General features: G+C 37.4%; 1 protein-coding gene across 1 annotated transcript; it reads left to right on the top strand.

The window, feature by feature from the left end:
* Nucleotides 1-4991: 4991 nt before the first annotated feature.
* Nucleotides 4992-5788, top strand: LOC121973177 (54S ribosomal protein L19, mitochondrial-like). Its single transcript, XM_042524753.1, has one exon. The coding sequence runs from the start codon at nt 5120-5122 to the stop codon at nt 5582-5584; it is 465 nt and encodes a 154-aa protein (XP_042380687.1). The 5' UTR covers nt 4992-5119; the 3' UTR covers nt 5585-5788.
* Nucleotides 5789-26430: the final 20642 nt, after the last annotated feature.

The following is a 26430-nucleotide window of genomic DNA, read 5'->3' as shown; positions in this document are numbered from 1 at the left end:
GGTTGTTGACCTTGTTAGGTTGTAAAGTTGTAAACAAAGTTTCACATTGAAAATATATGAAAAATATCATAGATTTATAAGGAAATGATATCTCTATTGGTATGAGGCATTTTACGTAGAACTCAAAAATAAAACCATGAGGGCTTAGGTTCAAAGTAAACAATATCATGTTATTGTAGAAATATCTAAATTTCTTTTGGTCATAACAATTGGTATTAGAGCTTAGACTATCAAAAGGTCTAACCGCCGACTGTACACAAGAGCTATGGTCTAATTAAGTCATGTGAGTAGAATATTGACCTTAAACAAAGGAAGTGGGGGCTCCCGTGCCTAAATCAAGAGAACCAGATACTAGGCAGGAAGTCCTAGTTGCGGCTAGGCAAGGAAGTCCTTGTAGGTCGAGTGGACCGAGGGGCAGGAAGACCTGCTGGGTCGAGAATTAGACATGGGAAGCCTACGTGGTCCTTCGTTTGAAGGGGGGATTATTGGATTACAAGGTTACAAACAAAATCCCACATTGAAAATAATGGGAAAGATCATAGATTTATAAAGGAAAGATATCTCCATTGGTATAAGACATTTTGGGTAGAGCCCAAAAATAAAACCATGAGAGCTCAGACATAAAATGGATAATATCATGTTATTACGGAGATATCTAAATTTCTTTTGATCTTAACACATCTCACTTAACTTCGACCCAGCTCAGTATGCCAATTGACCTTCTTTGTAACTGTGATAGCTTTTCATTCTCCCTATATCACATGACAAATCTTTTGCTTGATATTTCCTAATCAACAAATAATTTTGATCGTAGTCCCATCTCATCCTTATTTTCTTGGTGCCTAAGTTTACCTCAACATGCAATTATGAATGATGAATTTCTTATCAACTTCACTCTTCACTTCATGTTTACTGCCTTTAAGACTAAATAAAGTACAAGTCTTATCCTAAGAGATCTTGTACAATTCAACATAAGAATGGTGGTTCAGTGTTTTTCACACATCTTGAAAAAAGAAAAAAACATCCATGAATGTTAGGTATTGATACAATACTTAAGGGAATAAATTAAAAAATCAGAGTTCGAATCCTAATTAATATGAAGAGTATCGGAGGCCTCCACGTAGGCCAAGGAGGTTAATATTCTTGCTGAGAGGAAGGTCTAAGTCTAAATGGATCAACTCGATCACTCTCAGTCGAGTTACTTGAGATAATGGTGTTGGCCAATCCGATTAGTCTATCCGAGATGACTTCGTGCTCATTCTCGATTGGTCCCACCAAGGGGATGATCAACTCTACTTAGTTTCACTGACCTTATGTCCTCCGAGTCTTCGTTTGAAATATCCAGCTGCAGTAAGGATAGACCAACATTAAGAATGTTTGTAACTCTAGAGACTCAGCTCCCCTTGACTCAACGCTCTGCTTGGTCAACTCCACTCTTCAATTCCTCCGATCCACTCGCCTCTAGGGGCCCAACTCTTCTCAATTCAGTGCCCCACTCCGTCCTAGTTATCTCTCATTCCTACGATCAGTCCACTTGACTCCAAGGGCTCAACTTCTATTGACTCAATACTCTGATCAGTTAGCTCCACTCCTCAATTCCTTCGATTAGTCCACTCGACCTCAGGGCCTCAACTCCCCTCGACTCAGTGCCCCACTCAGTCCTAGTCAGCTCTTATTCCTCTGGTTGGTCCACCCTACCCCATGAGCTTAGTTCCCCTTAACTTAATGCTTCGCTCGATCATCTCCACTCCTCAATTCCTCTGGATGGTTCACCCAACCCCAGGGGCTTAGCTCCTCCTAACTCAATGCTCCGCTAGGCCTAAAGCTCCCTCAATTCCTCTAGTCGGTTCGCTCGACTCAAGGGATTCTAAAATGAATAAACATTAAGAATGATTTTTAAAGGTCTGCCAGACTCCTGGGGCTCAGCTCCCCTGACCCAATGCTCTACTCAGTCGGAAAAGCTTGCCCAACTTCTCTCGTCGGTTCATCCGGCTCCAGAGGCTCAGATCCTCCGACATACTGCTCCACTCTACTAGGTCCTGCCAATATGACTCGATCCCTCCTAGTGGGTCGACCCCCTAAGGTTCAATGGGTTCCATGTTTCATGGGCCGGCGTCATAATTAGCACAACACGTTGGTTGTTAGTTCACGTGAGGTAGTATAATTATATTGATGCAGGATATGAGCGATGTGACTATTTGATACGATAGAGATATAGCAATGTGATACTTTTCTTATTGTGACATGACATATAATTAATGAAGAGAGAATGTCACTTTAGCAATATTATAAAAGGAGTCCACTTCCATCAGCATATGTACACTAGATTATATGCATGCATAACTATTCTACTTCTATATACTATTCATCTTCTCCATTTTCTCCCTAATAGAGATCTTACTTAAGCGTTGAAGTGGCTAAATAGGGGCAAGCCTTGACCTTCCTTTTAACGTTCTATTTTCCTTCCCTCTTTCTACAATCTTATAAGCATTGTTGATTGAAAATCTCCTTCCACCTTCGGCTCCCTCCTCCGGACTCTTCCTTAAAATTTGATGATTCAATCAACAAAGAAGCTAGCTCATCAATGATTCACCCATCGGTGGTCTCAGATAGGAACACTAATAAGGACAAATATTCTAAATATCGATCTCAAGTATGTATAAGTTGCTCAATAGCTAAATTAGAAGAAAAAGACAAAAGTCATGTACCTCTAGGATTAATTAGGTAAAATCTGAACATCTGAATTGTTAAAAAAAACACCGAACTTCAAAAGTGAAATTAGCACTCTCATCCCATAATATCTAATAATCAACTGTAATACTTTGTTTACTAAAATTAAATCATGGAGAAACAAATAGCATAGTTAAGATTAAGGTGTAAACGAGTCGAATCAAATTGAATTATATGAAAAATATTGATATTCAAATTCAAACTTAAAAAGTATATATAGTATTTGAATTTAATTCAAAGTTCAAAAATATAAATAATTTTAACTCGATTCAAAATGAAATTTAAACACAAATTTGATTCAAATTGTTTAAACTTTGATTTGAACATGGTGCTGTTGCATTTCATAAATTACTATTATATTGCTGCCGATTTTTTAAAATTAATACTAAAGTAGTGCTGCATTTTATAAACCAACACTATAGTAATACTAATTCATAAATATAAAATAATGTTGAAAGTTGAATTACAAATTCATCCACAAATGTGACATAATTAAAAATTGAATCCTAAATATTTAGATAACAACTTGGATGCCCTTCCATTTATTACCATAGTCGCTGAGGCAATGTAAATCATCATTATATTGATGCTTATTTTTTAAAATTAATACTACAGTAAAATTATATATATATATATATATATATATATATATATATATATATATATATATATATATAAATTTAAATCAAGAACTATTAATGAACTTTAATGTTGAAAGTTTTTTTCCTTATATAATCTAAATATTTTTTTGACTTGGACTTCACCTTACAAAGTACTTAAAAAATAAAATGATAATTTCAATTAGTCTAATTGACTATTCTTTAATGATTAATCTGATTCTACATAAATTTTTCATTAGCCACTAGGATAAATCGAGAAGTACACGCGACGGTTAGCCCAGAAGTTCAGTATCATTTAATTACACCCCCTATTTGAAGGAAAAATTCTTACAAATACATCATAACTGGATATTAAACTCCCAATATCTGAATGATAACCTAAACATCTTATCGCGACACCATAGCCTTCGAAAAACTTATTAAAAAAACAATTATTAATTTAACATTATCTCAATATTTTATTTCAAATCTAGTATATAATTTTTTCCCTGCAATTTTTATATGTTTAATAATATATTTTTATTTTTATAATTTTTATTTTTGTTATTATTAAAATGATAACATAATATTATGTCATGTTAAATAACGTGGATATATAGCATGAGATATTAAAAATTAAATCTGTTCTAAATTCAATTTACTCTCAAATTTGACTATCAAAAAGTCACTTTTAACACCTAATATTTTTTTAACATTCGTGTAATATATTTGCAGACAGGATATAATATGACATTAATATTATATTATTATTTTAGCAATCTAAAGGTTCATTTTAAGGTGCGCACTATATTTCAAACAGGTATATCGTGTTAAATATACAAAACTTTAAATATTTAAAAGTATATTAAAAATAAAGTTTATGCTAGATAGATTAAATAACTAATTCTCTCCGTATTAATTCTCACCTAATAATGTAATTAGCAGGATTCATTCTCGATAAAGTCGAACGAATAATCCTCTTCTATCATGATTAACTATAACTTTTCGATTTCATATTTGATAAATAATTATGTGACCCAAGACTCTTAGATGGCAGATTCTACCACCTTTAATTATTTATATTCTCATAAAATATTTTTTTTAAAATAAAAATTATTAAAATAGCACTCCATCCATTTCGCCTTAGAGCATTTTGAAAATTTTATTTGACCCCGCGGTCATCCAAGATGATAAATGATGACATATTTATCATATGAGGTCGTGAGATCGAATCGTAAGACTATCGGGATATAAATCTCTGGACTCTGTGTAACTCATCCCACCACCACTTGCCTTCTCTGTTGCCGTGATTTAGTTCTCTCGTGATGACCTGAGATCGGATACAACGAGGGCGTTGGGACGAGCGATTTCAATTTTTTTTTTTTTTTTTTTGTCACATTTTGAAAATTTTATTTCATATTAGAATAATTTTAATTAAAGTTACTCCATATTAGAGATTAATTATTATAAAAGTGAAAATAATTTTAATCAAAATTATTTAGCTTCGATTTAAATTGGTTTATTTGGATATTAAATTATTTAGTGAGCCGTTATTTTGAAATTTTTTAAAGTCCTTTTCATTTTCTTCCGTAAAATTGAATTTAATCATCAATTAATCCAAAACATAAACACTTGCTGTGATTAAACAACTGGTACACGTGTCCATGTCGGGACAAAATTGAGGCGGACCTTGTTGTTGCCTTGGGCACTGGATTAGGGTTTACAGTGTTTCGTCCGACCAAGCCGCCGGAACGGATCTCTCTCTCTAGCCCTCTTCTCCCTCGGCCCTAATGGCGACGCTCAAGGACGTGGCTGCCCGTCGCCCGATCGCCGCTACCATCCGCCTCATCGTGCCCGCCGGCGGCGCTCGCCCTGCACCGCCCGTCGGCCCTGCTCTGGGACAGTACCGACTCAACCTGATGGCCTTCTGCAAAGACTTCAACGCGCGCACCCAGAAGTACAGTCCCGACACCCCCATGGCCGTCACCATTACCGCCTACAAGGACAACACCTTCGAGTTCATCGTCAAATCCCCCTCGGTTAGCTGGTTCCTCAAGAAAGCTGCCGGCCTCGAGTTGGGTAGCGAGCGTCCCGGTCACGTGGTCGCGTCCTCCCTCACCCTCCGCCACGTCTACGAGATCGCCAAGATCAAGCAAACAGACGTCTCTTGCAAGCATCTCTCCATCGAGGCCATCTGCAAGTCCATCATAGGCACCGCGCGTTCAATGGGCATCGAGATCGTTAAAGATCTCTGATTCACAGTGCCACAGCCATGGTTCGCCTCTCTTTCTTGTGCGTTTTCGATCAAGGTTCCAGCTGTTGAGAATTCACCGAAAAGTAGTTACCGTATTTACAAAAGTTTACTTTCTTGCTTAATTCAGTTAAATCTCATTCTTCTTACTATTGGACGTGACAATCTGGCTTCAAATTCTCTAGTTCATATGGTTTTTCATGTGCATTTACTTTTACAGTTGCATTTGTGATGGATAAATTTAATTAAATTGCAATCCTCTGCTGGGAAAACAAATGGTTTGGAAAATCCACTAGCTGCCTAATAAGGATAGAGAAATTCAAGTATAAGATTGTGCTTTTCATGTAAATCTTCAGATTCCAATAGAAATGATTATCGAGTTCAAGGATAGAGTAGTTTAAGGACAATGGAGATGAATTTTTTGTGTCGCATGATTTTACCTGTGTAATTTTTCTGCAAAGCTAAGTTTAGAAAAAAGAGAAAGTATTGATCCATTTAATATGATGCTGAATCTCTTCAATGCACTCTCAATCCTGACAACCTTGCAGCTCAAATAATATAATTCTTAGTGAATTCTTGCAAGGTCTTAAACTGAATCTCTAATGCCGTTGCTACAACATAGACCAGTTTAGTAGTCTCATTCTTTAATTTTCTTTATTCTCATTGTGACTTCTCATTGGATGATATGCAACTCAATTTGCTTTTCATCATTTCCTTCATATTGGCAAGTCCAGAAATGATTCTTATTTTCTAATTACTCTTTAGAAATCCCCTCCAAGTTTTCGATATTCCATTTTTTAATTTACTTATCATGATTGCATAAGACTGAATGACATGTTGGATCTCACTGTTTGTAAACTTTATGACAGTAGATTTTCCCTTAGTAAATTTTGATTGCATAAAGTAGATTGAGTCTCCAATTTAGGCAATCTAGATTCCTTCTCATAGGTGTGAGTAAAATATTTCAAGATGTGTGAATCAGGAAGTTCTATCTGTTTCATAGGCAGTATTTGCTGCAATTTAGTAACGCTTGTAGCTCTAGGTTTGTGAAAATGAACCTTATTCTATGGTTTTTGTAAAAAAAGAAAATCAAATTGTTCCATAGGTTTCTCTGTACATCAGCTTACTCTGATTGATTTTCCCATCGTTTTGGTCTGTTTATCTCCATGTAGAGGAGAAAAGAACAACAATTTTGAACTTGAAAATCAGCAGAGATCAAACTTCTTAATTATTCTTGCATCGAAGTGGTCTTTTCATGAAGTATTGCCATCTTTTCTTTGGACATGAGCAATGGTGCCGAGATTTATTTCAATCTGTCGGAAAATATTGTTTCATCGTTATCTTTTCTTGGTTGTCCCTTCTCATGAGTGACGAACTATTGTAACCTCATATTTGCTCTGGTTTTTGTGGAATTAAATTCTTTGTATTGTCATCTTCTTTCGGTGTCACTTTCAATTAGTAATAAATAGTTTTATCTTCTTTTTCTTTTTGATTCTTGAGGAATTTAGCATTGACTTTATTGATTTCCTCATCTTTTTCAATCACCAACACTCGCTAACTTCATTGTGACCCTAACTGTAGTAGAAAAGTCAATATGCAAAGATTAAGCTTATAAATGGAGGTGGATATTTTTATCATACCACCATGTATTTTATAATAATTATTACTCAGCACAAGTTTATTTACAGTGCTGGAATGTGCCTCTTGTGTGAGTAAGTTCAATAAGCTTTCAGATGCCCCAAGCTGTAGTGGGTATCGTTTGGATTCGATGATAAGTTTGTGATCCTTTCGATGGCAAGCCCATCTCCTTAGGCTCCGTTTGTTTTTAAAATATTTTATTTATGATTTTTTTTTTAAAAAATATTTGTTTTAAAACAAAAGAAAAACAAAGAAAATAAGAGACCGAAATTGATCAGATTGCCTTGACCAAGTAAAATTTCAAAAATTCCCTAGGGCTTTACCTGGACTTCTTTAGTTTCACAGTAATCAAAACCTTAAAAGCTATGTGGTACATAGAGACCATTGCTAGACTTTGTCTAATTAATTGTAATAATTATTTGTTATCCTTATTTATTTGCTATAAATTATCTCTCTCTATTTTTTTATAGGTTAAATTATCTCTATCTATATATTGCATGTTGTTTATCATAATTTACAATTTCAAATTCAATTTTCCATTTCTCTATAGTCTCCATATTTTAAAGAAAATTTAGAATTATACAAATATCCAAATAATTTTAATTCTTAATTAATTATATTTTTGTATTTTATAAGTAAACTTATAATGTTTAATTGATTATAATATGTAGAAATTAATTTTTAAAAAAGATAACTAAGTATTGCAATCCAAAATATTTTTAATTAATTCAAAATTTCATATTTTAAATAATTGTAAATTCTTAATGCATTAGTTCTGAATTTAATTTAAATTACTTAAGCTTGATTTATTTAATTAATAATTCAATCTATCTATGCAATAAAATTAAAATTTATTAATCATGAATTCATTTAAAATTTGTTTCAAAATTCAGTTTAAACAGTAAACTAATTACATAATTTTATTTTAAAATTTTATTTTGATTTTGAAATTAATTAACTTATGTTGGATATTTGTTTCTTTAATTTAATTTTTGTATTTATATATTCTCCTTGCTAAGCACATCAACGTTACAAGAAGTCAAACAATTTGCGCGGCGGTGCTAATAAAAGTCATTTACATTAAACAAATATTAAAAGAAATAGAAAACTATACTTGGTTGGGGTCCGATTGTCCCAATTCATCTTAGTCGCAAAAGTGAGTTCGGACACTTTATATATCAACTCCCTCTATATATATATATATATATATATAATACCTATATATATATGACATCATCTATTTTATATATATATATATATATATATATATATATATGTTAACTTACATCCTTACTTGAGTGACAATAAGCGATATTTGACATAGGCGATTTAACATGACTTCTTCTTTCATTTACATATAATAATTTTTCTCTCTTTCCTCTTAAATTAAAATAAAATTCTATTTTCAATCTTATTTGATTGCTTACAATAATCACTATAATGTTAATTTTTAAAAACTAGCACCACAACTTAAATACACCAACCCCGTTGTGGTGCTGGTTTTTAAAGACAATGTGGCAAAAGACAATTCGCTCACTCCAGCACCCTAGCACCCGTCTCTAGGCAAACACAGAGGAGGTAAATCACGGATGACTACTAGCTATTAGTGCAAATGGCCAAAACATGATGGAGGGCATGCTCAGACGCACCAAATTTCGACACCAAGACTTCATGTGACTGTTAGATTATATAATTTATATTATATAATCTATTAGAATTATTTGTTATAGCCTTGCGGGCAATTTGATCTTTTACCTTTTCAGTTTAGGATTTAGATATAGTCTTTTACCTTTTCAGTTTATGGTTTAAATTTTTTCTTGTAATTAACTATATAAGGCCTTGTACTCTTTATTTATCAATTTAATTTGGATTCAATAATATGGCTAGTTTTTCCCTTCTCTTATTTTTTACATGGTATCAGAGCGATTTTCCTTCTTTGACCTAATTTTTTTTCTGCCGTCCCCTGTTATTGCTTCATGTTGTCGCTGCCGTCTCCTATTGCTGCTATTGATTTCTGCACCGACATCTATTTTCTGTCCTGCTGCTGTTGATTTCGGCGCCGACATCTATTTCCTATCGATTGTGCCGACGTCCTATGTTGTTGATTTCTACATTTGACATCCTTTTCTGTCTCAGACTCTTTGTGTGACCACAGGTTGTCCTGATATTAGTTTTTACATATCATACAAATGTATATCCTTACAGTTTGGTTATTCTGAGAATTATTTGCTCTGTCATCATGCCTAGTTGTGCAGATGCTTCATGGAAATCTTATTCATATTTGTTTGAGCAGTTTCAACAGTTCCTTGCTTCACAACCCTCTGCGAAATCAGCTTCCTCTCATATAGGTTTGTCGTCGTCTGATATTTCAGGTATATCTTCATCCTTATGGATTTTGGATTATGGTGCCTCCCATCATATGTCATCCAATTTGTCATCTTTTGTTTCTTTTTCTCCCACTTCATCTATATCTATTGTGACTGCTGATGGTACTCCTATGTCATTAGTAGGTGTTGGTTCAATTGTTATATCTTCTTTATCTCTTACTAATGTTTATTATATTCCGAGTCTTACTTTAAATCTTGTTTCTGTTAGTCAATTATGTGAGTCTGGATACCTAGTCTCTTTTTCTTCATCCAATTGTTATGTACAGGACCCGCAATCTCATAGGCTAATTGGGACAGGCCATAGGCAAGGAGGACTCTATATTTTAGATTAACTCAAATTACCAGAAGTTATAGCTTCGAGTGTGGATTTATCGTCTTTTCATCTAAATCATTCATCTTCTGATTTTTATTTATGGCATTCTCGCTTAGGTCATGTTTCAGCGTCTCGTTTGCATTTTTAGCCTCTACAAGAGCATTATGATCTTTAAAAAGTTTTGATATTTCTGATTGTAGTGGTTGTAAACTGGCCAAATTTTCTGCCTTACCATTTTCTAAAAGTCTTTCTTTTTCTTCTGCTCCATTTGATCTTATCCATTCTGATGTGTGGGGACCCTCTCCTATTCCTATAAAAGGGGGGGGTCAAGGTATTATGTTTCATTTATTGATGATTGCACTCGTTACTCTTGGGTCTATCTTATGAAACACAGGTCTGATTATCTTACAATTTTCAACAACTTTAGAGTTCTTATGAAAACTCAACATTCTAGTGTCATAAAGTGTTTTTTTTTTGTGATTTGGGGGGTGAATACACTTCGAATCAATTTTCACATTTACTTACTTCTGATGATACTATTCATCAAACCTCGTGTACAGATACTCCTAAACAAAATGGCGTGGCTGAACGAAAACATAGACATCTTGTTAAAACAACACGTTCATTTTTATTGTCTGCCAGTGTTCCTAGTGCCTTTTGGGGGGGGGGGGGGGGAAGCAATCCTTACTGTTGCTCATGTCATTAATAGAATTCCAACATCACACAATTCAGGTTTGTCACCTTTTGAAAAATTGTATGGGTATGCTCCTGTCTATTCTTCTTTGCGTGTTTTTGGTTGTATTTGTTTTGTCCTTCGCCCACATGCAGAGCGTAATAAGTTAGCCTCTCGGTCTGCTCTTTGTGTCTTTCTGGGTTACGGTGTTAGTCAAAAAGGATATCGTTGCTTTGATCCCGTTAGTCAAAAATTATATTTCTCTCGTCATGTTGTGTTTCTTGAGCATATTCCATTCTTTTCTATTCCGGCTAGTTCACATAATATGACAAAGTCAGATCTGCTTTGCATTGATCCTTTCAATACTGATACTGAGGAAGATTCACCCACAAATCCTACTAGTAGTTCAACTGAATCTGGTACTTTGGTTCCCGAGATATCCGCTCCACATGTTCCTCCTTCTGCCACTACCCAATTATCTCTTGAGGTTGCGGATGATCCTTCTCTCCACTGTCGTCAATCCACTCGTGTTCGTAAGTCTACTAAACTACCGGATTTTGCTTACTCTTGTTATTCTCATTCTTTTGCTTCATTTGTTGCATCTATTCATTGTCTTTCTAAGCTTGAGTTCTATAGAGAAGCTGTTTGTAATTCACTTTGGCAGAGTGCTATGGCTAAGGAACTAACTGTTTTGCATCAGAGTCATACATGGGATATGGTTCCATTGCCACCAGGAAAACATACTATTGGTTCTCGTTGGGTATATAAGATCAAAATTAAATCTGATGGATCTATCGAATGATACAAAGCTCGTCTTGTTGCTAAAGGATATTCTCAGGAGTATGACATGGATTATGAAGAAACATTTGCTCCTGTTGCAAAAATGACAACTGTTCGTACTCTGATTGTTGTTGCTTCTGTTTGTCGATGGAGAATATCTCAGATGGATGTCAAGAATGCATTTCTAAATGGTGATCTTCATGAAGAAGTTTATATGACACCTCCTCCTGGTATTTCACACAAACCTGGTGAAGTTTGCAGGCTTTGTAAAGCGCTTTATGGTCTCAAACAAGCACCTCGTGCTTGGCTTGAAAAGTTCTCTATAGTGACTACTTCGTTTGGTTTTCATCCTAGTAATCATGATTCAGCATTGTTTATCAGATGTACGAGTGCAGGTCATATTCTTTTATCATTATATGTTGATGACATGATTATTACTTGTGATGATTCTAATGGAATTGTTTCCTTGAAGTCTGAGTTGGCTCATTGTTTTGCTATGAAAGACTTGGGTATACTACGCTACTTTCTGGGCATTGAGGTTTCTTATTCCCCGAAAGGTTATCTTTTATCTCAGTCAAAGTATATATCTGACTTGTTTGAGCATGCTCATCTTACTGATAATAGAGTTGTTGATACTCCTATTGAGACTAATGCTTGATATTCTCCATCTGATGGCTCACCTTTGTCGGATCCTAGTTTGTACAGAACTATTGTTGGAAACTTAGTTTATCTCACCGTGACTCGTCCAGATATTGCGTATGCTGTTCATGTGGTTAGTCAATTTGTTGTTGCACCAACTATAGTTCATTGGGCTGCTGTTCTTCATATTCTCAGATATCTTCGGGGCACTCAATTTCAAAGCCTTTTATTTCCTTTTACGTCATCTCTTGAGCTGCGTGCATACTTTGATGCGGATTGGGCTGGTGATCCTACGGATCGCAAATCTACCACTGGCTTCTGCATTTTTCTTGGTGATTCCCTCATTTCTTGGAAGAGTAAAAAGCAAGATGTTATTTTTAGATCTTCTACAGAAGCTGAGTATTGTACCATGGGGTTAACTACTTGTGAGATAGTTGTTGGTGCAATATCCCTCAGGTCAAGGTTGACCTGGGTAACCAAGCTGAGTCTTGGTTTGGGTTTAGATGTTTGACAATAAGATATTGATTGAAGAAGAGTCAAGTAGGTCAAGGTTGACTGGATACTTGACTGGGAAGTCCTAACTGGGATGTTAGGCAAAATGAAAGTCCTGGTGAGTGAAGCCAGGCAGAAGAAAAGTCCTGGTGAGTGAAGCCAGACAGAAGAAAAGTCCTGGTGAGTGAAGCCAGGCAGAAGGAAGTCCTAGTGAGTGAAGCTAGGCAGATGGAAATCCTGGTGAGTGAAGCCAGGTGAAAGTCCTAGTGAGTGAAGCTAGGCAGATGGAAATCCTGGTGAGTGAAGCCAGGTGAAAGTCCAAGTGAGTTAAGCTAGGCAGATGGAAAACCCTAGTGAGAGAAGCTAGGTGAAAGCCCTGGTGAGTGAAGCCAGGCAAGGGAAAATCCAGATGGATCAAGGATGATCGGACATCTGGTGCTGGGAAGTCCAAGTAGGTCAAAGGATTGACTGGATACTTGGCACAGAGAAAAGTCCAAGTAGGTCAAAGGGATTGACCGGATACTTGGCACAGAGAAAAGTCCAAGTGGGTCAAAGGGATTGACCGGACACTTGGTAAGGGAGTCCTAGCAGGTCAAGGGAGTGACTAGATGCTAGGCATGACATACCAACAGGTCAAGGTTGACCGGATGTTGGTTTGGGAGGTTTGGGACTTGGTTTTGGACAAAATCCGTCGATCGACTGATCGATCCAGCTGATCGATCGCTGGATCGATCCGGCCTCCAGCCGAGCAGCTCGGATCGATCCGTGGATCGATCAGAGGTCCCAATCGATCGATGGATCGATTGGGGGTCGCTCATCGCGCGATAAGCGCTGGATCGATCCGTGGATCGATCCAGCGCTTTCGCGTAAGAGGTGCTGGATCGATCCGTGGATCGATCCAAAGCCTCCCGATCGAATCGATCGGAACATTCGAATCGATCGGGATCCGACCGTTGCGTTATAGCTGCAGCGTTCGATGGCTGCGGCATCTTTTCACGATTTCACCTCAGCTCTCGCCAACTCCTCCACAGCGCTCACAAAGCTCAGATCGCCAGTTCTTGAAGGATCTTGGAAGCTCTCCAAGTCAAGAGGCGGATCAAAGCCAAGAAGAGAAGCTAGGGTTAGGGTTTTGTACTCATTGTAAGCTTGTAAGCTTGTATTTCTTGTATCCTTTCCCTCTCTTCTTGTATTGAGTATTGTAGGGCTTCTCCGCCCTTGGTAGTTACCACAAAGGAGAGTTTTATTTAGTGGAGGGTGTGTGTGTTGGTGTGGATCCTTGGATTAGTCACCTCTTGTGAGGTGGATACCAAGTAAAACCAATCGTGTTAGCGTTGTGTGTTTATTTCTGTATTTTCCGCTGCACATCTTTGAAGGAACAAGCAACGCCGAGCAACGAGCGAAGCGCGACGAGCTATTCACCCCCCCTCTAGCTACTTTTGGTCCTAACAAGTGGTATCAGAGCGAGGCCGCTCTTCACCGGAATCATCGCCGGAAGGGTCAAACATATCAAGAAAAGCTAGAGGGTGAAGAAGTTGGAGCAAATTCTTCAAGTTCAAGATTCTATCAAGCTCAACTTCAAGATGCAATTCCAAGATGGACTTGGATTTGACACAAGGGTGGCTCCACCATACACATCGGCAAGCTTCGATTCTTGGAGATCAAGAATCGAAAACTTTCTTATGATGGAGATAGAGCAATGGTTTGCTCTAATAGAAGGCTTCAAAGCTCCAACGAACTCCAAGGGCAAGCTTCTAAAGAAAATCAGATGGAGCTCAGAGCAAATTCAAAGGGGCGAGGCAAATGACAAAGTGACCAAGCTTCTGGTTAACTTATTGCCTAGCCACATCTTGGCTCGAGTTGGAGAATTCAAAGATGCCAAGGAGCTTTGGAGCAAATTGGCCAAGCTTCATGAAGAGATCCCCTCCACTGTACAAGATCATGAAGAATCCAAAGAGGGTGACTCTTTGGAGCAAGACCAAAAGGAGGATTCCGAGGTTGATAGATGCTCAACCTCCGAAGAAGAGGAAATCCAAGATGCTTCATCCTCAAGGGAATGCAACGAAGGGAACAAGGAGGGAGCATACTCCTTGTTTCATATTCAAGATGATGAAGCCTCCACCTCTAGGATTGAGGGGGAGCAATCCTTGGTGACACCGGATCAAGAAGAAGGAGAAGCTCCTACATCCGGGTCAAGAGATGAAGAGGATGAAGAAGCTTCCACCTCCACAAGTCAAGAAAAATCAAATGGAGGAGCATCACTATCGGATCAAGAGGAAGCCCCTACATCCACATCACATGGAGGAGAAAGCACCACCCCTACACAAGAAGGTATAAATGTTTCAATTAAAAATAAAAATCATATAATATGTTTTGAGTGTAGGGAAAGTGGGCACTACAAGAGCAAATGCCCTAAATTGGCCAAGAAGAAGGGCCAAGTGGCACAAAAGGGCAAGGAGAAGCCCAAGGAGACCATCCCCGGAACAAAGAAGAGCAAGGAGCACATCGTGTGCTTCTCTTGCAATCTAAAGGGGCATTACCGAAGTCAATGCCCTAAGGGGAAGAAGGTGGTCAAGGCTCAAGGAGGCACTAGTCAAGGGGGAGCCTCCAAGGTAAAAAGGAAGGTAACTTTCATTGAGCCTATTCCCTTGCAAAATGGTAAAAAGCATGCTAGGTCAAATTTTTATCATTTTAATGCGATTTACCATAAGAATAGGAAGCATGAGGGCTTTAAGGAAAAGCATGTGGCCCTACATGCCAAAACTACTATCCCTAAGGCTAGGAATGTAGGTAAAAACCTAGGCGATAACTCTAAGGATGTAAGATACAAGCCTAGAAACAAAAATGCTCATGGATCAAATGAAAAACCAAAAACTAAGGACTTAGTGATAGAAAATCAAGTCTTGAGATCAAGGCTTGATAAAATGGAAAAGACCCTAAAAAGGATGGAAAATATCCTATTAGGGCAAAATGAGCATAACCTAGGTTTAGGGTACAAAAGTCATCCAATGGCCATAGAGGTTTGGGATACAAACCAAAGGCTAAGAAGGATGTGCCCTCTTACCATAGAGTTCCATATAGTTATGGAACAAACCCTAGGTCTAGTGGTCAAGCCAAGAATACTAGGGAAGTCATCCCTAAGAGTATTTTTGCAATAAATGTGACTAAGACTTCTAAGAAGTCTAAGAAAGTCACAAACAAGGTCACAAGGGAGGTTATCCCTAGAGTTGACCTAGAAAATGTGACCAAGGCTTCTAAGAAGTCCAACAAGGTCACTAGGAAGGTATCTAGGGAAGTTATCCCTAGTGAGTACCTAGAGCATCCAAGGAGCACCAATAGGTGTTGGGTTCCTAGGAGCATCTTCTCTACCCCATAGATGGGTTAGAGAGTGTCAACTCCGATTAGAAGGGTAGTTAACCCAACTTTGAGGAAATTGACACTCAAGGAGCATCTTCAAGGTTTTAGTTAACCTTTGAAAATGAAATGGACCTTTTATTTACTCCTTGAAAGAGTAAAATGTGCCAAATTGGAGAAGTATTGATTTTATTTTAAAGTGGCACAAATTTGAGAAAACACAAGAACTACCAAGTTGGGATTTTGGTATGTTCTTAGGAAATTAAAGGCAAACTAAGCCTTAAATTTAAAAGTGCTACTCTTGAGGAAAAATGGAATATGCCAACATTTGAGGACATGTTTACTTTCAATTGGCATACATTAAATCAAGGAAATTAGAAATGCCAATTTAGGTTTTGGCACTCTCTTGAAGCACTTTAGGGCAATCTAGGTTTAAGTTGTAAGTTTAGCTAAGACTTTAAGGATACTTAGATAGTTAATCTAGGTATATTTTATTTATGCTAAACCTTGCCATGATTGTTTGCCCATCATATGCCATGACATGATGTCTATTTTTGCATTCATGTTTTATTATGAAAAATCCAAAAATACCATGTCATGACATTCATACATCATGTAGTAATAGGATATTTTTTTTTGAAAATTATTTTCTTTTGATGTATGCCATAACATAATCATGCATTAAGTTTAATTCCTTGTAATTAAGGACAAATGGCATTTAACGACACTTATTAACAAGTGACATCCTGGGTGGATGTCTAATATCTCTAAAATGCCTAGATAGATATGCATGATCCCTAGATTAGGGCAAAATCAAATTTTACATCTCACAAAGACCTCTAAGGTGACTTGTATGTGTTTTGTCCACAATAGATACAAGTGAGATGTTAGGAAGATGAACAAAACTCAAGATGTTGTTTTAGTGCATTCTTTTGAGTTTTAGGTTCATCAAAACACATAGTTATGTGTTTTCCCATCATTGGGAAAGCTAATGTACAAGTCATGTGCATTATGCCCAAGGAACATGATGGGATATTGGTTTTGAAAATGTTTTTAAAATGTTTTTGGAAAACCTTGGTGAAGGCTATCTTTTGATGGTAATCACCATTGAATAGTTAGACACAAACTTGAAGAAAAACACTAAAGTTTTTGCAGTTTTCAAGTTTGTTTCAATCTTTGAAAATATGATGTATTTTCATAGAAAACTATTTTTCCATGATTAAGTATGCCCTAAATAATGTCTACACGAAATTTCATAATTTTTGAATTTTTGTAGAATTTTCTAGGGGTTTCTGAAGTTGACTGAAATGGAATTTCAGCAACTATCAGAGCTCCGATCGATCCATGGATCGATTGGAGTTCCTGAATCGATCCATGGATCGATTCAAACGGCAATTCCCACGAGCAAAAGCTCGCTGGATCGATCAGCCGATCGATCCAGGGAGTCTGAATCGATCAGTGGATCGATTCAACAAGGTTCAATCGATTGGAACCCAACTCCAATCGATCCAAGTTGCTGATTTTGGCTGGGAAGGCTTGATTTCAGCATCTTTGAACCTCTTTGAGTCTAGGTAACCATTCCAAACCCCTTAAATACATTTGTATACATACAAAGGGTGTTTTCATGTTGAAAACAAGGATGGATTGGTTAAGGAAGACTAAGTAGAAGTTTAGGTTGAGGTTGTTTCAAATTTTGAATATTTGAACCTCAAAACTTCAAAATTTGGGTTTCCTAATGTTTTAGGGATTCCAAGTCATTGTTGGTGCAATGACAGAAGTTACCACCATGTCTTTAGGGGGAGGGACTCTTTAAAGACATGAAAATTATTTTTCATGAACCTTGGAAGGTGGTTAACCTTCTGTTGTGAACTTGCTCAAGGTTGAGCATTTAAACTTGAAATGGGGAGAAATGGGGAGTGGATATCCTCATTATTTCAAGTGGACACTCAAGTGGTAGATAATGCTCAAGGTTGAGTAGTTGTCTACATTGAGGGAGAAGTTAAGGATAAATGAAGGGTATGGGACCTTCATTATCGTGTTGATCACAACGAGTGATGTTGTGAACAACGATGCGCAACTCTTCAGGGGGAGAGTCTTCAACAAATGGATTTATTGAAGTGTGCCCAGAATTAGAGCATAGGTTGATGTGTGTCCAACGATGGGTTGATGTGTGCCAATAGGGGGAGAATGTATGGTTAAGTTTAGGCTTTCATTATCTATGGGAAGGTCATAGGGGGAGAATGAAAGGACTCGTGAAAGGGAGTAAGTTAGGCTTTCATTACCTAGAGGGAGTTTGCCCTCTTTGGGGGAGAATGAAGAGCTTAATTTATGCTTTCATTACCTAGTGGCATGAAGAAGGAGGCTATGGGATTAGCCTAACTTACATATGGGATTGTAAGTGTTATTGTGGTATTGTCAAACATCAAAAAGGGGGAGATTGTTGGTGCAATATCCCTCAGGTCAAGGTTGACCTGGTTGACTAAGCTTGAGTCTTGGTTTGGGTTTAGATGTTTGACAATAAAATATTGATTGAAGAAGAGTCAAGTAGGTCAAGGTTGATGGATACTTGACTGGGAAGTCCTAACTGGGATGTTAGGCAAAATGAAAGTCCTGGTGAGTGAAGCCAGGCAGCAGAAAAGTCCCAGTGAGTGAAGCCAGGTGAAAGTCCTAGTGAGTGAAGCTAGGCGGATGAGAAATCCTGGTGAGTGAAGCCGGTGAAAGTCCTAGTGAGTGAAGCTAGGCAGATGGAAATCCTGGTGAGTGAAGCCAGGTGAAAGTCCTAGTGAGTGAAGCTAGGCAGATGGAAAACCCTAGTGAGTGAAGCTAGGTGAAAGCCCTGGTGAGTGAAGCCAGGCAAGGGAAAATCCAGATGGATCAAGGATGATCGGACATCTGGTGCTGGGAAGTCCAAGTAGGTCAAAGGATTGACTGGATACTTGGCATGAAAGAAAAGTCCAAGTAGGTCAAAGGGATTGACCGGATACTTGGCACAGAGAAAAGTCCAAGTGGGTCAAAGGGATTGACCGGACACTTGGTAAGGGAGTCCTAGCAGGTCAAGGGAGTGACTAGATGCTAGGCATGACATACCAACATGTCAAGGTTGACCGGATGTTGGTTTGGGAGGTTTGGGACTTGGTTTTGGACAAAAATCAAGTGCTGGATCGATCAGTGGATCGATCCAGACCTGTCCCAGCGAACAGAGAGCTTCTGGATCGATTGGGACGCGGCTGCTTCGCGCGATAAGCGCTGGATCGATCCGTGGATCGATCCAGGCGCGTTTCCAGAGCACAGAGGCGCTCTGGATCGATCCGTGGATCGATCCAAAGCCTCCCCGATCGATTGGGAACATTCGAATCGATCGGGATCCGACCGTTGGCGTCGTTTATAGCTGCAGGCGTTCGATGGCTGCAATAGAACTTCTCCGATTCACTCCAGAGCTCTCGCCAACTCCTCTACAGCGCTCACAAAGCTCAGATCGCCAGTTCTTGAAGGATCTTGGAAGCTCTCCAAGTCAAGAGGCGAATCAAAGCCAAGAAGAGAAGCTAGGGTTAGGGTTTTGTACTCATTGTAAGCTTGTAAGCTTGTATTTCTTGTATCCTTTCCCTCTCTTCTTGTATTGAGTATTGTAGGGATTCTCCGCCCTTGGTAGTTACCACAAAGGAGAGTTTTATTTAGTGGAGGGTGTGTGTGTTGGTGTGGATCCTTGGATTAGTCACCTCTTGTGAGGTGGATACCAAGTAAAACCAACCGTGTTAGCGTTGTGTGTTTGTTTCTGTATTTTCCGCTGCACATCTTTGAAGGAACAAGCAACGCCGAGCAACGAGCGAAGCGCGACGAGCTATTCACCCCCCCCCCCCTCTAGCTACTTTTGGTCCTAACAATAGTTTGGTTGCGTTGGTTACTTGCGGATATGAGTATCTCTCTTCATCAACCTACTCCGTTATATTGTGATAATCAGAGTGATATTCAAATTACGCGCAATTCAGTTTTTCATGAGCGAACGAAACATATTGAAATTGATTGTCATATTACTCATCACCATCTTCAGATTGGCACCATCACATTGCCTTTTGTTTCTTCAAAGCTGTAGATTGCTAATATGTTTACCAAGGCTCATTCCACTTCGCACTTCCGATTTTTATTTGACAAACTCTCAATGCTTCTGGTTGTAGCATCGTGAGTTTGAGGGGGGATGTTAGATTATATAATCTATTAAAATTATTTGTTATAGCCTTGAGGGCAATTTGGTGTTTTACATTTTCAGTTTAGGATTTAGATATAGTCTTTTACCTTTTCAGTTTATGGTTTAGATTTTTTCTTGTAATTAACTATATAAGGCCTTATACTCTTTATTTCTCAATTTAATTTGGATTCAATAATATGGCTAATTTTTCCCTTCTCTTATTTTTTACAGCGACAACATCTCATGCCTCAATTACCGCACCGCCCCGAGGGAATACTGGTTTTTAAAGACCAGCAACAACACTAGGTGGTACTGGTCTTTAAAGATCAGCACCAACACTAGGTGGTGATGTTTTTTTTAATCTAGTGTTGGTTTCAAAAGACCAGTATCATCTTGGCACTGATTTATATATATAACATTAGTGATGAAATAATTGATCATCGCCCATAAGTAAAATATTAGCAACAACTTTTAATAATTCATCACTAATAATTTATTAGGGCATCTTCTCTAGAATTGGCTCCAAGATAAGCACCCCAAGATGCAGTAATATATATATATATATATATATATATATAGAGAGAGAGAGAGAGAGAGAGAGATGAATCATGAATAAATTATCGCTAATCTTTATATATTTTAGCAATGAATGTAATTAAATCATTGCTAAAATATGTAAAAAAAAAAAAAAAACCCTGTCGAGGCAAATTTAGGGTTTTTTCAACTCCGGTGATTCTTCTTCTCCTCTAGTGACTCTTCCTCTCCTTAGACGATTTCTTCTCCTGCTCCGATATTGCTCTTTCTCAAACGATTCTTCATAGTGATTAATCTTTCTCCTACGTCGTCACTCCGACCCGACGCTATCTCTTCTTCCTATTTCGACCGTTCCTCTGAATCTTTTCTCCTCGATATAAAAGCTCTTTATCTAATATTTTTAATCATAATTTTAGGATTATTTTGATATTTAGATGATAATTTTAGTCTATTTTGATATTTAGATGATGATTTTAGGGTTATTTTAATGCTTTGATGATACTTTTTTTTATTATTTTGATCCTTAGATGATAATTTTAGGGTTATTTTGATGTTTAGATAATATTTTTTTTTGTTATTTCAATGTGATTAATTAATTTAAGTTATTTAAGTTGCTTAATTAATTTCATTGAAAGTTATCATAAAACTTATTTATAAGAGTTATTTATTAAATAATATATTTTTTTTATATGCTTAATAAAGTTTTATAAATATGAATAAAAGTTGGATAATCAAGTTTTATATGCTTAATCAAGTTTTATAAATATGAATATATAAATAGGTTAAATTCATTTTTAAAGGTCAACAAGAATTATATGATAAATTTAATTTGAATTTATCAAAAATTTGTTGTCCATGTCAAAGGTGTGACAATTTATTTAAATATGATTTAGATTATGTTCGAAGACTTCTTTATAGGTAGGGATTTGACAAATTATATAATGTCTGGAATTTTCATGGAGAAGCTTCTACATCATCTATTAATATAAATATTATCAATGAAGAGGAACATGATTGTGATTTTGAAGAAGATGATTTTCAAGACATGTTTACTAATTTAAGAAATGCAGAAAATATCAACACCAGTGAGTCTCAATTAGATGATATTAATGAAAAGTGAGTCTCAATTAGATGATATTAATGAAAACATGAATGCACATGATATTAAAGGAAGTTATACCTTAATGTTTGAAGAAGCACGAAAAGAATTGAAGCACACTTATACTAATTTTTCTATATTCAATTTTTTAGTCAAGTTAATACATGTGAAGGTGTTAAATGGTTGAAGCAATAAATTGTTTGATAAGGTACTTTAGTTTTGCAAAAGGTATTTCCTACATTGAATGTAATTTCAAGCTCTCATTATGAAGCAAAAAAATATTAAAAGAGTTAGGATTGACATATGAGAAGATATATGTATGTAAGAATGATTGTATATTATTTTGGGATGAGCACGAGAATAAAGATGCATGTCCAGTGTACAACACAGATACAGATATGATGGGATGAATATGAAAAAGAATGCTAAAAAAATTCTTCTATATTTTCCTTTGAACCTAGACTTAAGCGGTTGTTAATTGCAAAATATACAACAAAAGATATTGTTGGGACCTTTGACACCAGTTAGAGGAGAGTGAATAGACGATCACCCTCTACGTTCGCTTCCTATACTTGTTAGCACAACAAAAATACTAAATAACAAGTATAAAATGAAAGCTAACCTTAGAAGAGAATAAACAAGAAGAACAAAACCTAATGACACATTTCGTTTAATGTAGTTCGGAGATGATGCGCCTACTCTATAGCTGTCCATAAGATGGACGATCCCTATCCGTCGATTGATGATTACACGACAAACTTCGGCTAGCACAATCCTCATTCTCGGTGGAGAAACCTTGCCACAAACTCGATCACACTTGGGTTGCACTTAAGAGCTTGGGAGACTCTAATTAAGACTTAACCATCTCTAATTTCGTCACCAAGATTAGCCACCCCAAGCTCCATTATATAAAGCTTGGGGAAATTAGCAAGCTGATTTTACCATTACCAGTCAGCTGGTCCTTGCATCAATCAACTGGTACTGGCCAACAACACTCCACAGAATTGGCAATTCTGCCAACAGATATTTACCAGTCGGCTGCTATAGTGTACTAGTCAATTGACTATAGTACCAGTCGACTGGCTACAGTACCAGTCAACTGGCTATAATATATTAGGGATCTTGTGGCCGGCTAGAAGGGTGTTTGAATTGGCATTGCCCCCAATTCAATAACTTCTCCTACAATATTAGTTTGCACAGCGGAAATACAAACTAATATAAGCAAGAAAGCTAAAGATAATAAGAGAATGAACAAACAAACCGCTAACATGTTTCCTTTAATGTGGTTCAAAGATTGGGGCTCCTACTCTACAGCTGTTCGTAAGGTGGACGATACCTCAATCCTTCAGTGGATTAGCCCCTGGCAAACTCTGGCTATCTCAAGTCTCCTTGTGGGTGGAGAAAAGTCACCGTAACACTTACCAAAACCTCTTGGATTATACAAGCACTTGAAAACTAGTTGACTACTAATTAGGCTTTAACCAAATCTAATTTTGTCATCTTGGCCAGCCATCCTAAGCTCCATCTTATAGAGCTTGGGAAGAAATAGCAAGGTTGTTTACTGTTACCAGTCGACTGGTCCTTGCACCAGTCGACTGGTGCCTAGCCAACGACTCTTTACCAGTCGACTGGTCCTTGCACTAGTCAACTGGTCCCAGTCGTTCGGGTATAGAAACTCTCTGTGCTCACTCACAGTCGATTGGTCCTAGTACCAGTCGACTGATACAACCCTAAACTTAGGATTTCCCTTCCTGAGTACATATCTCTCACACTCGAACCCTCATGACTCACTTGACTCTTCTTCACATGTTTGACCTCTTACCTTCAAAACCTACTTCCTTTGGCTCTCATCCCTCAGATGCATTCAAGCCCATGGCTTGTCTCTAATGTCATTCTTCGCGTATGCCTTGAAGTCGCTTCCCTCAATCCTTGTCCTTGCTGCCTTATCCACGGTTCCTCGGATGCTCCATCCTTCATTGGACTTGAAGCCATCAAGCTGAGTCATATATGTATCTTGCAAACTTTCACACTCACATACACATATCAAATACAAGAGTGAACTTAACTTAAATCCTTTGACCAAACATCAAAACACATGGTCACACCGGACCGTCGGGATTGCTCCAATAATCTTTCCCTTTTTGATATTTGACAATACATTTAAGTTAGGAAAAATAAATAACAAATAACAATGCTAATAACAAATGGACTTATGTTGCAAAGACTATACATTTGGACTTACACCACCGAATGGACTTATGTTGCCAAGGTTACACACTTGGACTTACACCACTGAATGGACTTACATTGCGAAGGCTACACAACTTGGACTTACACCGCCGAATAGACTTACATTACCAAGGCCACACACTTGGACTTATACCACCGAATGGACTTATGTTGCCAAGGCTATACACTAGTACTTAGACCGCCGAATGGACTTATGTTGCCAAGGCTACACACTTGGACTTACATCGCAGAATGAACTTACATTGTCAAGGCTACACACTTGGACTTACATCGACGAATGGACATACGTTGCCAAGGCTACACACTTGGACTTATAGAGCGAGGACACCCTTCAACGGGCTAATCGGCAAGAAGAACACTTCATCAAAATGGCAGGTTCAAGCATCCATCCACCTAAATTCGAAGGAGATTTTTCTTGGTGGGAAAAGAGAATGGAGGTATTTTTCGAAACTGATTTTGATGTTATGCTAATAATGGAAAATGGTTTCGAAATACCTAGGTTCAAAACAATGAGATACTAGAGAAAATAAGATGGAGCAAGAAGCAAAGGGAGGAGCATTTAGCAAATTCAAAAGTAATACATCATCTACTAAATGTCCTTCCCCAACAAAAAGTAGCAAGGGTCGGAAACTACTCAAGCACCAAGGAATTATGGGAAAAGCTAGTGGAGCTTTATGAAGGGACATCGGAAGCGAAATTAGTAAGAAGCGACCTTCTCCAAACTCAACTCAACAATATCAAGTTTGAGCAAGGATTAAAGGTATTTATTCTACATTCTAGAATTAAAGAGATTTTAAATGGACTTACGTTGTCAAAGCTACACAACTTGGACTTACACCTCCATAACAATATACACCATCTATTGGAACCTATCACAAGGCTCCCCCTACACCTAAGATCCCCATTGAGCTAGGAATTTTACCACAAGGATATTTAAGAACCTATCACAATGCTCTCCCCTACACAAAGGTACTTAAGGATTTCCCAACTAAACCTTACTTATTCCCTTTTGCCTAACATTAAAAAGCTTCTAAAAATATCCCAATTGTCAAAAACTTGATCATCAAACTGACCCTAAACTAATGTATGTATCTCCTATAGATCTAATACACCTAAACAAGCTAACCTGGTCAAAACAAATGCTGAAAAATAATATCAGCCTAGTATCAGTCGACTGCCTCCAACATCAATCGACTGCCCTCTTCGATACAACCTCACAAAAGCATTCTTTGGTCGAAAAGTACTGTTATCAGTCGACTGGTAACTGCACCAGTCGATTGGTACCCTTTTCCAGCCCAAACTACATTTTAAATCTGATTTCAGAAATGCCCCAATAATTCCATAGATATCCAAAAATCCTCAAATTTTATGGAGAGCTCTGTTTTACCTGTGTCTACTTGGAAAAAATATATTTAAAAATGTACATATCTCGGATCCCAAGAATGATACAAAACCCAAAACTATCTAAATAGTTCAATTGAAGCTTGACCTAAAGTCCTAGTTTTGGCTTCCTATTGATGTATTTTCCCATACTAAACCATAATGCATCCCTTACATTGGTTTATATGGCATCTATACATCCAAAATCAATTATCATGCAATATAATCTCAATGTCATATTTCATGCATGAAATACATCCCATGTGTGTCAATTCCCTAAGTTTGAGACTCAAGTCTGTCTCCAAAACCACTTAGGCATATTCCATGACTTTTCTAGACTCCCAAGTAATACCCACTTGAGATCTATTGGCCATGGGTCCCAAATTGACTCTTTGAGCTCCCCCTAGAGCTCTTAACCTTAGCCACCTCCCTAGGTGACTCATCCATTGTGGCTAAACCATAATGATGTCCCTTAGAAGATTTCCTCATCTTCTTGACCTTGCACACTTCATGCTTTCCATAATTATATACAACTCTAGTATATTTCTTCTTGTTGGCCTTGGATGACTCTCTCTTGCATGCCCTTATCATTTGCCACCCTAACATATGATTTCTCCTTGGCCTTGGAGGAACTAGATCGGTATCCCACACCCGATCTATCATTGTTGGGTCTTTGACTATCCAACATCATACCTAATCCCTTAGATCCAACATTGAATCTCTTAAGAAATTTTTCTAACTTATCAAGCTTTGCCTTTAAAGCTTGATTTTCCTTTTCTAGGTTCCTAAACCTAGAGTCAACATGTCTACCTTGGACATTCCTAGATTTACCCTTCCTAGGCATGTGTCTCCCTTTCTTAGGATTAATGCCTTGACACAGGAGACTGGGTCACATTCATACTAGACTCATCTAAAAAATGAGTCAAAACGGTCTAGTTAGAGGTCTGCCCAAATTAAAATTTATTGAAAATTTAACTTGTGATGCCTGTCAACAAGGTAAACAAATCAAGTCAAATCACAAGTTAACCAACCTAAACAGAACAACTTCAATACTTGAGCTCCTTCATCTAGACTTGTTTGATTCACATGGAGCCAACTCACTAAGTAAAAATCAATATTGCTTAGTGATAA

Source organism: Zingiber officinale, chromosome 4A (assembly GCF_018446385.1).
Source record: "Zingiber officinale cultivar Zhangliang chromosome 4A, Zo_v1.1, whole genome shotgun sequence".
Taxonomy (NCBI): Eukaryota; Viridiplantae; Streptophyta; class Magnoliopsida; order Zingiberales; family Zingiberaceae; genus Zingiber; species Zingiber officinale.
The sequence above is the reverse complement of the archived record's forward strand: the minus strand, read 5'-3'. Positions and strand labels throughout refer to the sequence as shown.